We start from the raw sequence: 12,498 nt of genomic DNA, 5'->3' as shown, positions 1-12,498 counted from the left end.
ATTAAAACTTGCTCAACATACGCTTTCGAGCACCTCAGATCATTGAAACTTGCTCAACATACGCTTTCAAGCGCCGCAGAGCATTGAAACTTGCTCAACATACGCTTTCGAGCGCCGCAGAGCATTGAAACTTGCTCAACATACGCTTTCAAGCGCCGCAGAGCATTGAAACTTGCTCAACATACGCTTTCGAGCGCCGCAGAGCATTGAAACTTGCTCAACATACGCTTTCGAGCGCCGCAAAGCATCGAAACAGTATAAATAAGAGATGGCCGGTTCATTGTTTACAAGAAAACGAAAATGCGATTTTTGACTGAAAATAACCAAATTTTCACTTAACATTTGTGGTCATATCCCGTGTGTGGGATCTTTGGATATATCAGTAGGCCTATTTTTTTTTTTTTTACTGTTGAGTTCCTGTTTCTATTGCATTGTATTGTATTGCATTTATTAACATTCCATGCTATTCATACATGGCTTCACAGCTAGAATATTGAACAAGTAAAAAAAACTTAATGCTACTATAAAGTCTTAATTTATAGTCACAGTCTAGTTGAAATATGTACAATATAATCTACTAGTACGATACAAAGTTTAGTATCAATTTCATGAAGCGTTGTTGAATGTCATGAATTCACCTACAGAATAGAAGGCGTGAGAAATTAGGTACTTCTTTAATTTGGCCCTAAATAATCTTATGTTTTGAGTTTCATTTTTTATATCCATAGGGGGGCTATTAAAATTTTTTACTGCCATATAACGCACTCCTTTTTGATAGCACGATAGACTTGCCGATGGAGTATGAAAGTCATTTTTTGACGCGTATTTATGCTACGAACTATTGAATTAGTTACAAAGTGTTCACATTTACATACGAGGAAGATTATTAATGAAAAAATATACTGAAAAGTAATGTGCATTATTTTTAATTTTTTTAAATAGTCCTACAAAATTCCCTAGATTTGGCACTTATTATTATTTTAATTACTCTTTTTTGTAGTAGGAATATACTGTTACTATCTGTGGAATTTTCCAAGAATATTATTCCAAAACTCATTACCGAGTGGAAGTATGCAAAGTATATTGTTTTTAAGGTATTGATATTTACTATCTTTTGCTTAGATCTAATAGCAAAACATGCTGAATTTAATTTGGGGGTAATTTCTTTAATGTGATTTTTCTAATTTAACACATTATCGATTTTAAGCCAATAAATTTGATTGTTGTTGCTTATATTAGGGACCTGTTGTTCTATTGTGTTACAAATAGCTTAGGCCTATGTTCATGTAACTGATTTTAGATTTATATGTAAATTTCCTTTGTTACTAAGGGAAACCATGAAAATCCCCAGTCAGATTGGCAGGCCACGGTGTTTGAACCTAGGACTTCAAGAATACAAGTCTCAAACGTTACTGTTTAAGCCAACTCGTTCAGTTACTTCAATTTTTTTGATTGGCTACCTGTTATTGTAATGGAATATTACGTTGTGAACCTGCAAGTTGATATTTTTTACCGTTTACACAGTATCGCTCCACCCTATTAGATCAGTCCACTTTCTCTTTAACACCTCAGCAGTGACGTGGGTTGCACGCACAGTCTTTTATAATATTATTTTTAGAAGAGATAGGGTTGAATTAAATTTTCTGTTAGTATAACCACCAAGGGTTAAAGTTACCGCTACTGCATTGTCTGCTTTAACACATACCAGCTACAACGATGTCAAAATAGTACATTATGCAACGAGCCTATAATGATAGTAATTAAGACGCGAGTATGTTTGTTTATGAAACGAGCGCAAGCGAGTTTCATAATATTCATACGAGCGTCTTAATTATACCATTATAGGCAAGTTTCATACGACTTTTTATGCTCGACCATATTTCTAACTTGAAATTATTCAGATGTATACATTTTATTTGTATCTGACAAGATCGGAAGTGACCTTGTTCTAGGTCGTGAATTGTAAGATGTGCGCAGACGCGAAAGTATTGATTTTTTCCGAGGAACAATAATGTCATTGACCTTGATGTAATCCCGTTAAACTTGATATAACCTTGATTATTGAATTCGACATTGAAAAACGAGATGACAAATTGAATTTATTTGAATATTATTTACAATTAACGCTAATTATTATAGTAACAGAACATAACCTTCTGCGACAGTATTGGATTTCCAGCCTCCGTGACTTTTCGCTAATTCTCTTTGCGGTTTTATAACGGTACAAAGCTGACTTGTCATTGGCTGAACACCTGTAAGCTGAGTTGTCATTGGCTGAACACCTGTACTTTAATGAGTAGGTGTACTTTAATGACATGCATTAAAGGACTGCTACTAGGTGTATAATTACTACATTTCGGCATGGTCGAGCATAAAGTAACTATTTCTTAGAACTCATCACGTCATATTAACTTTAAAATAAAGTGTTGGCGTAACGATGAAAATCCCAGGCATGTCGATTTGTTGCTATTCAGTGATGAAGCAACCTTTCACGTTTTCGGGAAGGTTAATCGTCATAATTGCCGCATATGAGGTTCTCAGAATCCCTACAGAGTGATTGGACATGAAAGGGACTCGCCAAAAGTCAATGTCTGGTTGGGAATGCACAAAAATGAAGTAATTGACCCATTCTTTTTTATGGAGCCTACAGCGACGGGAGTCACGTACCTTGATATGCTGGAGAACTTTGCTATTCCGCAATTTCCGCCAGGTTTAACATTTCAGCAGGATGGTACTCCACCACACTTCCATCGAAATGTTTTTGGATGTGATCTTCCCAAGAAATTGGATTGGAAGGAGTGGGCCAACTTCCTGGCCGACTAGACCCCCGGATTTAACTCCTTTGGATTTTTTTTGTGTGTTTAATTTTATTGATTTGAGACAGAGTAGTTTTTCAAGCAATTGAGTTTATAACACCTGGCGAGAGGTTGAGTATCGTTTTGGTACTTGTCAAGCTATGAATGGTTTTTTTAGTAGGTTATTTTACGACGCTTTATCAACATCTTAGTTATTTAGCGTCTGAATGAGATGAAGGTGATAATGCAGGTGAAATGAGTCCGGGGTCCAGCAACGAAAGTTACCCAGCATTTGCTCATATTGGGTTGAGGGAAAACCCCGGAAAAAACCTCAACCAGGTAACTTGCCCCGACCGGGCCACCTGGTTTCGCGGCCAGACGCGCTGACCGTTACTCCACAGATATGGACACTATGAATGGTGCTCATGTTGAAGTATGCTAATGGAAATAGAAACTTTTTCAGTTACTTTATACAATGCATAAGAAATTTATGTAATAAATCTTATCCAAGTTACAATGTAAGCTCTTATTTCTGTATACTATTAGTGTGGACACAGTGTATAAACTAAAAAGTACTTGAAATTTAAAAAAACTAAATTGACTATCAGGAACTTTTTGCTTGTTTTTAGGTCCTCTAACTATTCCCCAAAAGTTTCGCACATATTATTCAACACTATGTACAGGAGTGGCAAAAAAACCCGAACCGGCGGAATAATCAAAGTCCCCGAAATGAGCCACTGCGCATGCCACGCCCGCATTCACAAGATAGCGAGTAATCTATTGAAATTGTTGTAGTTTCGACTGCTGACGTAGCCCATTTCGAAAGCCATTAGAAAATAAGCTGGTAAAATTCATGTTCTGGGAATAATAAGTTAATTAAGTAGTAAAATATCGCTGCAGTCGAAAAGTATTGGGAATAAATTTGAATAAGGAACAAAAAAAGTTTCCTTCCCAGGCAGGATTCGAACCACAAAAGTCTTAGTTACCAGTCTATCGTGCTCTGAAGTGAACAAGGCTCTGAAGGGTTGGTCCGGGTTTTTTTGCCACTACTGTATATATAGGAAAAGAATAAAACACACGAAATTAGGAAGAATGAAAGATCTAAACTAAAAAGAAAAACGAGAGAAAGTAATAAAAACGAAAGGAGCAAAGAACAGAAATAAATACGATGGATATGAAGCGAACAACTGGATGAATCAATCACATAAGGTACGTAAAATGTGGAGGAAATAAATAATGGAAAAACAAGAACATAAAAGCATATAGAAGTTGTCTACAAACAAAGAATACGGCAAAAAAAGAGATACGAATTCATTTCACGGCAATCGCGCTGAATACGCCGGAAAAATGCTTACTGCACCAAGACAGCCTCACTTGCTTCATCTGCTCTCATATCTCCAGGCGAATTAATCTTTCATGGAGAATATCTGCCTTCTTTTCCAACAAACCAAGTACGGCAGCACGAAACTTCCGCAGCTGTGGAATTGCAGCAACTGACAAACATCCAGATCTCCGACGGAGTAAACTTCCTCTCATTTCACATTTCTAAAAATTACACCATTTGTCCTCGATGGTCTCTTGCCATTATATCTTAGGATCGGGGTTTAAATCCGGTTGAGGTCATTGCCCTTACGGACGACAGAAGTCCTTCACGTGAAAAAAAGTCGCTCAGCAAGAAAGCAGCAGACATAGTAATGAAAATAAGTAAATCCTTCAATATTTAAAGAGAACACTCAACTATCACAAAGTTAAAAATAAAGAAACATTTGACTGTTTTAATTACATATATGATGGTAGAGACTGGATTAATCTTGCTCAGGATAGAGACCGATGATGGGCTTATGTGAGGGCGGCAATGAACTTCCGGGTTCCTTAAAAGCCATAAATAAGAAACTTTCTTTGAAATGCATAGGTTTTCTCAACCCAAACTACAATGACATCAATAGTAATATGCGTTACAAGAGCGGTATGTTGATGTTTTCATGTTCGAGGAAAAGACTGAAAAAGCGAAACGTAGTTGAGCTTTTTAATTTCCGAGAACATGAAAACAAACATACCGCTCGTGTATCGTACATTATTTTGTGCGAAGTTCGTTTATTACATATCTGAAAGAGGAATTTCTAATTAGTTGCAATGAAATCTCCATCTCGGTTTCTGTTTAATGACGGCAACTTTGGAATACCAAAATATCTATCTTCAACATTGTTGCTATAAAATGTTTTCTGTGTTTACTATACTCCAGCAGGCCGTGATATACGTCTGTCTTTTTTTCCCCCCAGTCTATAAATGCGAACTTAAAACAAACGGTAAGGTTATGTAATGATTTATTTTTTATTTTAATATTTCAACAATATTATTTATATAACATATTGCAGTAATAACATCCGCATCTGGAATCTTGTTGATTTTTTCACGGCTTCCTTAATGTTACTTGCATCAGAAATGCAATAACTTTTGTGGAGTAGTAGACTTTACTTAATTTTTGCAAATATTTAAAAACAATAATTAACATTGCAATTTAGGTGAAATTGCAGTGGTAAGTTTCCAATTTATAATTATTACTATGTTAAACGTTTCTAAAAAATAATATGTTAAAAGCCTAAAGCAGTAAAATGAATGTGGCGCTTAAGCGGTAAGAAGAGGGAAATTGTTATGTGTGTTACGTTCGGAATACTGAATGTGGTATTTCACACTTACCGCGTATTGGTTTTGTGCGGAAAGCAAGAAAATACGCACGATCTCGCACAAAAACTTTTTCCTTACATTCTTATTGTACCTTGTGTTTTTCAATATACCATCCAGGCTTTGCTTAATAATGTATAGTTGCCATGGTAATATTTTACACTGCATAGGTACACTCAGGACATAGTTAAAAATGCAAGGAAAAAGTTTTTGATGTCACTTTACAATTTCCCTTCGTCATAAACGTGGTACAACCAATATTTTACACCCCCTCTCTCTCTCTCTCTCTCTCTCTCTCTCTCTCTCTCTCTCTCACTGTGCGAAGATAATACGAAATATCGAAAAGTATTTATTATACATTGGCCTACTTTTCGTTTCCGGCATCCAAAGTAAATTTCTTCAGTTCTTGGTCGAACTCAATAAACAGTATCGACTACGGAGTAGAAGGTTTCATGTGTATTATGGTTAACCAAGTTCGCCTATTGAAACTGTCCAGCGTCATTTTATAAAACAATATGAGCGTGTACTTTCAAAATGAAAAAGCAATCAGTTCTAAGACAACAAACTAAGGATTATAGGAAGTTTGTTTTTCTCCCTTTCTTTCTTTCTTTTTTCTTTCTTTCTTTCTTTCTTTCTTTCTTTCTTTCTTCCTTTCTTTTTGGCATAGGACTACGTCTTTCTTCTCACTAGGTATAAGAAGAAACTATGGTATTGACTCACATAAAACGAAAGTTCCCTTGCTCTCCGTTTAGGTATTGCCATCGTTTCCCTTGTATCCCCATTGTTCCTCTTTTATTCCCATCGTTGTCCTTGCATCCATATTGCTCCTTTTTTATTCCCATCGTTTTCCTTGTATTCCCCTTGCACTCATTGTCTCGCGCACTCTTTGTCATCTCTTCTTCTTACAGTTATGAAGCACAGTAAAGTATGCACCTGTTGACAAGTGATCGCACCCACATGTAGTTCTTCGTATATACAGGGTGTGTCAGAAATACTTTCACAAAATTTGGGGGCATGTTCCTCACACCAAAACGAGAAAAAAGTTCATATAAACAAATGTCCGAAAATCCTTAGTTTTTTAGATATTAATGAAATAACATAATAAAACATCTGTTAGATATTGTCAGCTTGGTAGCAAGTGTTGCAGCTTTAATCAATTCAGAAACTCATAACAAATGTTCAAAATGTTCTCCTCTTGCTTCCACTTTCATTGTTACGAGTTTCTGAATTGATTAAAGTTGCAACACTTGCTACCAAGCTGACAATATCTAACAGATGTTTTATTATGTTATTCCATTAATATCTAAAAAACTAAGGATTTTCGGACATATGTTTATATGAACTTTTTTCTTGTTTTGTTGTGAGGAACATGCCCCCAAGATTTGTCAAAGTATTTCTGAAACACCCTGTATACAAATTAGTAAAGTTATGCGTTGACGATTTCTTATTTTGTTCTCTTTATCAGCCGATCAATTTATTATCATAGCATTTTTATCGTGAATTTTATTTAATTTTCGTATTTCTTTTCTTTTTTATTATTATTTTATTACATTCAATTTTGATATATTCTTCCTTACGTTTTTCCATATTAACCATTTGTACTAAATGAGTTTCTTTCACTATATTCTAATGTATTTTACTTGCTTTCTTTTTTTTTCTATTATGGTATTATTTTTATGTTGTTTAGTGTCGATTTTATTATGCTATTATTATTATTTTTTTTGTAATATGTTAGTATTCTGTTCTTTAACTTTTTGTTAAATTTTAACTGCTTGTATACTTTGTGACCTGATAGAGTGTAAGAGAAGGCCCTATGGCCTTAACTCTGCCAGTATAAATAAAGAATGATTATTATTATTATTATTATTATTATTATTATTATTATTATTATTATTATTATTATTATTATTTTGCATACACTTTGATGCCTTTCAACCGGATACCTTATAGACCTACTTATTATAATGAAAAAGTAAAATAACATTTAAAATAATTAAAATACAAAATAGATTTTTAAGTGAATTTACACAATAGTAATATACGTTACAAGAGCGGTATGTTGACGTTTTCATGGTGGAGGAAAAGATTGAAAAAGCGAAACGTAGTTGAGCTTTTTTAATTTCCGAGAACATGAAAACAAACATACCACTCGTGTATCGTACATTATTTTGTGCGAAGATCGTTTATTACATACCTGAAAGACCAATTTCCAATTAGTTGCAATGAAATCTCAATGTTGGTTTCTGTTTAATGACGGCAACTTCGGAAAACCAAAATATCTTTCTTCAACATTGTTGCTATAAAATGTTTTCTGTGTTTACTATACTCCAGCAGGCCGTGATATACGTCTGTCTTTTTTTTCCCCCAGTCTATAAATGCGAACTTAAAACAAACGGTAAGGTTATGTAATGATTCATTTTTCATTTTAATATTTTAACAATATTATTTATATAACATATTGCAGTAATAACATCCGCATCTGGAATCTTGTTGATTTTTTCACGGCTTCCTTAATGTTATTTGTATCAGGAATGCAATAAGTTTCGTGTAGTAGTAGACTTTACTTAATTTTTGCAAATATTTAAAAACAATAATTAACATTGCAATTTAGGTGAAATTGCAGTGGTAAGTTTCCAATTTATAATTATTAGTATGTTAAACGTCTCTAAAAATAATATGTTAAAAGCCTAAAGCAGTAAAATGAATGTTATGTGTGTTACGTTGGGAATACTGAATGTGGTATTTCACACTTACCGCGTATTGGTTCTGTGCGGAAAACAAGCAAATACGCACGATCTCGCACAAAATTAATTATATCTGCTCATGAATTCAGATGTCTTTTCGTTTAGTTATAATCAGGCTTCGGCTTAGGGACACAGAGTAACCAGTATGAGGTTTAGAGTACACGGAGTATAAATGACGTCATGACCCGTGTGGAAGGGTGTCTGCAACAGCACAGGTGGGTCCGTAACGTGCATTACCGTTGTGTGTATTGCTGCTTGGCTGCGGTACGTGTAACAGGCTTCGGCGTAGGGACACCTGATTGAAGGTTACAACTCACGTTAATACTTTAGTGGTAGACATTTATTGTCTACACTAGGACTGTACTGTATATACTGCATCTGTACAGGGTGAAATATATTTTGTGACGGACTGTTTACATGTTGAGACACGAAGTAACGGCGCGCTCCATCTCCCACTCCACTCAACCAACACAACACTATCGACCGTGCGTTCTGAACTTCATGCGTTTCTGTGCCCATGACCGAAGCCTGGTTATAATTCACACTCTTGTCATCCTGTGGTGTTCACTGACGAGATGTTCTGAAGTCTGTTTTCTTTTCGCAGTTCCGGTGGAAGCAACGGCGTTCCTTGGCGCCGTGGCGGCGTTCGTGGTGCTGCTGCTGGTGTTCTTCCTCTACCTGAACAAGAAGTGGTGCTTCTACAGCATCGGAGGCTTCCCCTGCTGCGACGAGCCCTTCGGCCCCAAACCTCCGCGCTCCAAAGAGCTCGGTAAACCTCCACCTTAAACGTACTTCTAAGCCTTCTGTGCTGTCCATGTCTTCGTGTTCTCGCCCTGCTTGCCCCTGGCGCCGTTCGCATGTACTAATACCTTGAGGCACAGTCACCTAGTTGTGATGTCACATTTCAAGCCTTCTATGACCGCATCAGATATTGAATGTAATTCTAAAAACCTTCGTAACACAGAGGAAAGGTAGAAGCATCAAAATTCAGTAACGAAGAATATAATGATTGAATATTCAACAAAAATATAATTTAGTCTCCATTAATAGTGAAGTTTAGAATTTGTACAGTAGTTAGCGTTTACCACAACTAAAACCTTCCAATAAACATACGAGTATATAGCTCCAAAGACTAAAACCTACTGAACTAGGGGGTCAAAGCAGTCAGCATGTCTGTGTAAGTCCATCTCTCTTTAAGGTTGATATCAAATTCAGATTTCCGATCGAATATGGTTCGTAATACACAGAAGTCAGTGCACTGCAGGACGGTCAGTTTAAAAGTCACGAACCATTGCTCGGCCGGTCGGCAGCCCGAGCCCCATGTATTCGCTGGCATTCCTTCTATGAAAGCGCTGCGGCGCTCTTCCCGCCTGCAGTTTTCATTAAGAGAGTACAGTAGTGTTGTGCAATGGCGAGATATTCGCTGCGTCGCCGTATATCCATCTTGAAGGCGTACATCAAATGCAGAAAGAAGATTTTCGAGGACTACGTTCCAAGGAAGATTTTATTTCAAGTTATTTTTGTCCTGTAAACACATAAACCTTCGAATAATTTCAAGGTAAAAATTGTTCCGGGGCCGGGTATCGATCCCGGGACCTCTGGTTGAACGTACCAGCGCTCTACCACTGAGCTACCCGGGAACTCCACCCGACACCGTCTCAACTTTTCCCTTTATATCCACACAACTCGCGTGGGCTGACGAAACGCCAGAGACCCACAACGAGTGCACACAATCTCTGTGTGACTTGGAATTGTGGTTTTCTGTTAACGTACACAGTAACGTAACCACAATTCCAAGTCACACAGAGATTGTGTGCACTCGTTGTGGGTCTCTGGCGTTTCGTCAGCCCACGCGAGTTATGTGGATATAAAGGGAAAAGTTGAGACGGTGTCGGGTGGAGTTCCCGGGTAGCTCAGTGGTAGAGCGCTGGTACGTTCAACCAGAGGTCCCGGGATCGATACCCGGCCCCGGAACAATTTTTCCCTTGAAATTATTCAAATCTGCTTTACAGGGAGCTTCACCTGAAAGACTAGATTTACATAAAACTTCGTTTTTTTTCGGTAAGTCACAGAATCTGTTTTATTAAACTTATCCACTAACTTTATTATTTTTCGTGTTGGAACTGACCTGCCTGAAAATTACAACTAAATGATTGTATTATTCTGCCACACAACTTTCTGCGCTTGATGTACATCTTCAAGATAAATATACAACGACCCAATGAACATCCCACCACTGCAAAACACTAGAGAAGAAGGTAGAAATATGGGCTAGTAGTGGTAATATGGGTTACCTCTTTTTTTTTACTATACAGGGTGTTTCCGAGGTGGTGTTACAAACTTTCAGGGATGATGGCGAAGGACACATGTATCAATTTGAGATAAGGAACCCTGCTCCGGAAATGACCGAGTCGAAAGTTACAAACAAAAATAGTTGTGTGGAAATTAAATAATTTTATTCCTCTGTACACCTTATTTATGTGTATTTATCTGTACATCTTACACATACTGTATTCATCTGACGTTGTTTACGTTGTCTACTTACAGTATTCCATTCAGTGCGCTGTCTGAGGGATGGGGACACATGTAAAGCAATGCAGATAGCATAATGTGTAACGGACATGGTCGGTCCTGATATGCACGTCTGTAGATAGCAGTGTATGTGTACAAGTTGCAGTGTCCAGTCGATCAGTCCTAGTGAAATGGAGGAGTACACGAGAGCGGAATATGCAGACGTGATTTTCGAATACGGATGAGCTAATGGGAACAATAGACAAGCTCACAAATTGTATCGGTCCAAGTACCCACGTATAAGACATCCGGCCCATACCATCTTTCCACGACTGTTCCAAAGGTTAAGAGAAGGAGGGCACGTGCTGCCAAATTACATTTCCATTTCCACACAACTATTTTTGCTTATAACTTTCGACTCAGTCATTTCCGAACCATGGTTCCTTATCTCAAATTGATACATGTGCCCTTCGCCATCATCCCTGAAAGTTTGTAACACCAACTCGGAAACACTCTGTAGTCTATATGGTGTTGTTACGTAGCGAAAAACCTCTAAAAGTACCTATATCTCGTGTCCATCAGTTTGTGTGCACAAAGACACAAACCAGTTGCCCTTGTGGTGTGGATGTGGTGTGTCCTTTGTGTTTTTCATCAATTTCAAAGGTTTTGCAGGTATGTAGTTTTAATTTTAATGAAAGAAAATATAGTTCGTGTTCAGAAATCACGCTTGATGTGTTGCATTGATTAAGAATAGCTCTATCACATGCCGTAAGAGCAATATTTATTTAGAACAACAATTGCCATATATAATCTTAGAATCCTTCATGAGTCGATGCTGCTAATATGGACTATCGCTATGTGTCAAATATGGGATAGGTAGTCCATATTACCAGCACGTTAACACGTCCTGCATTTTCACTATCGTGATTTGCGTTATTTGTTACAGAATATTGCCACTGATGTGACACATGTTTTCTACTTATGTTTCTTTACTTTTTCCAATTTTATTTGCAAATTTTTGTGGTAGCCGATATTTAGACCCGACTACCTATAGTGGACCACTTCGTATTTCTTTCAAAAAGTAATTACATGCAAATATCTATTGCAATTATTGATCTTTAAGACTGGAAAAATTGTACATGAATAATTACTCTGTATGTCAATAAAGATTTCCAAGCAATGTGCCACACCATTTTCCATTATTATGAGGAAAACAAAATGGGAGCCCATATTTCCACCTTCTCCTCTACTGTACTCTCTAATGAATTCTCACTCACGACTGACTGCACGCTGGAAGAGCGAGCGCTTTCATAGATGAGAATGCTAGCGATTGCTTCGGGCTTTGGCCGCTAACCGGCCGAGCAATTCTTCGGGACTTTTAAACTGCCCGATCTGTAGCATTTCGTCCGCAACATCGCATGGCTTTGGAAGTTTGCTCAACTGTTATGTTAATTATCTTCATATTTACAATGCAATATCCTGTTCAATACAAGACCCTTACTTACTTACTTACAAATGGCTTTTAAGGAACCCGAAGGTTCATTGCCGCCCTCACATAAGCCCGCCATCGCTCCCTATCCTGTGCAAGATTAATCCAGTCTCTATCATCATATCCCACCTCCCTCAAATCCATTTTAATATTATCCTCCCATCTACGTCTCGGCCTCCCTAAAGGTATTTTTCCTTCCGGTCTACCAACTAACACTCTATATGCATTTCTGGATTCGCCCATACGTGCTACATGCCCATCTCAAACGTCTGGATTT

At 37.3% G+C, this 12,498-nt stretch overlaps 1 protein-coding gene across 2 annotated transcripts in view; it reads left to right on the top strand.

Annotated features, from left to right (window-relative positions):
* Positions 1 to 12,498, top strand: part of Syt14 (Synaptotagmin 14) — a 495,921-nt gene that overhangs the window by 373,446 nt on the left and 109,977 nt on the right. For both annotated transcript variants that reach the window (XM_069832593.1, XM_069832592.1), the window contains exon 2: positions 8,826 to 8,990. In XM_069832593.1, the coding sequence (XP_069688694.1) occupies positions 8,826 to 8,990 (165 nt within the window). The remainder of the gene's footprint in view (positions 1 to 8,825; positions 8,991 to 12,498) is intronic.

Source organism: Periplaneta americana, chromosome 8 (assembly GCF_040183065.1).
Source record: "Periplaneta americana isolate PAMFEO1 chromosome 8, P.americana_PAMFEO1_priV1, whole genome shotgun sequence".
Classification (NCBI taxonomy): Eukaryota; Metazoa; Arthropoda; class Insecta; order Blattodea; family Blattidae; genus Periplaneta; species Periplaneta americana.
The sequence above is the reverse complement of the archived record's forward strand: the minus strand, read 5'-3'. Positions and strand labels throughout refer to the sequence as shown.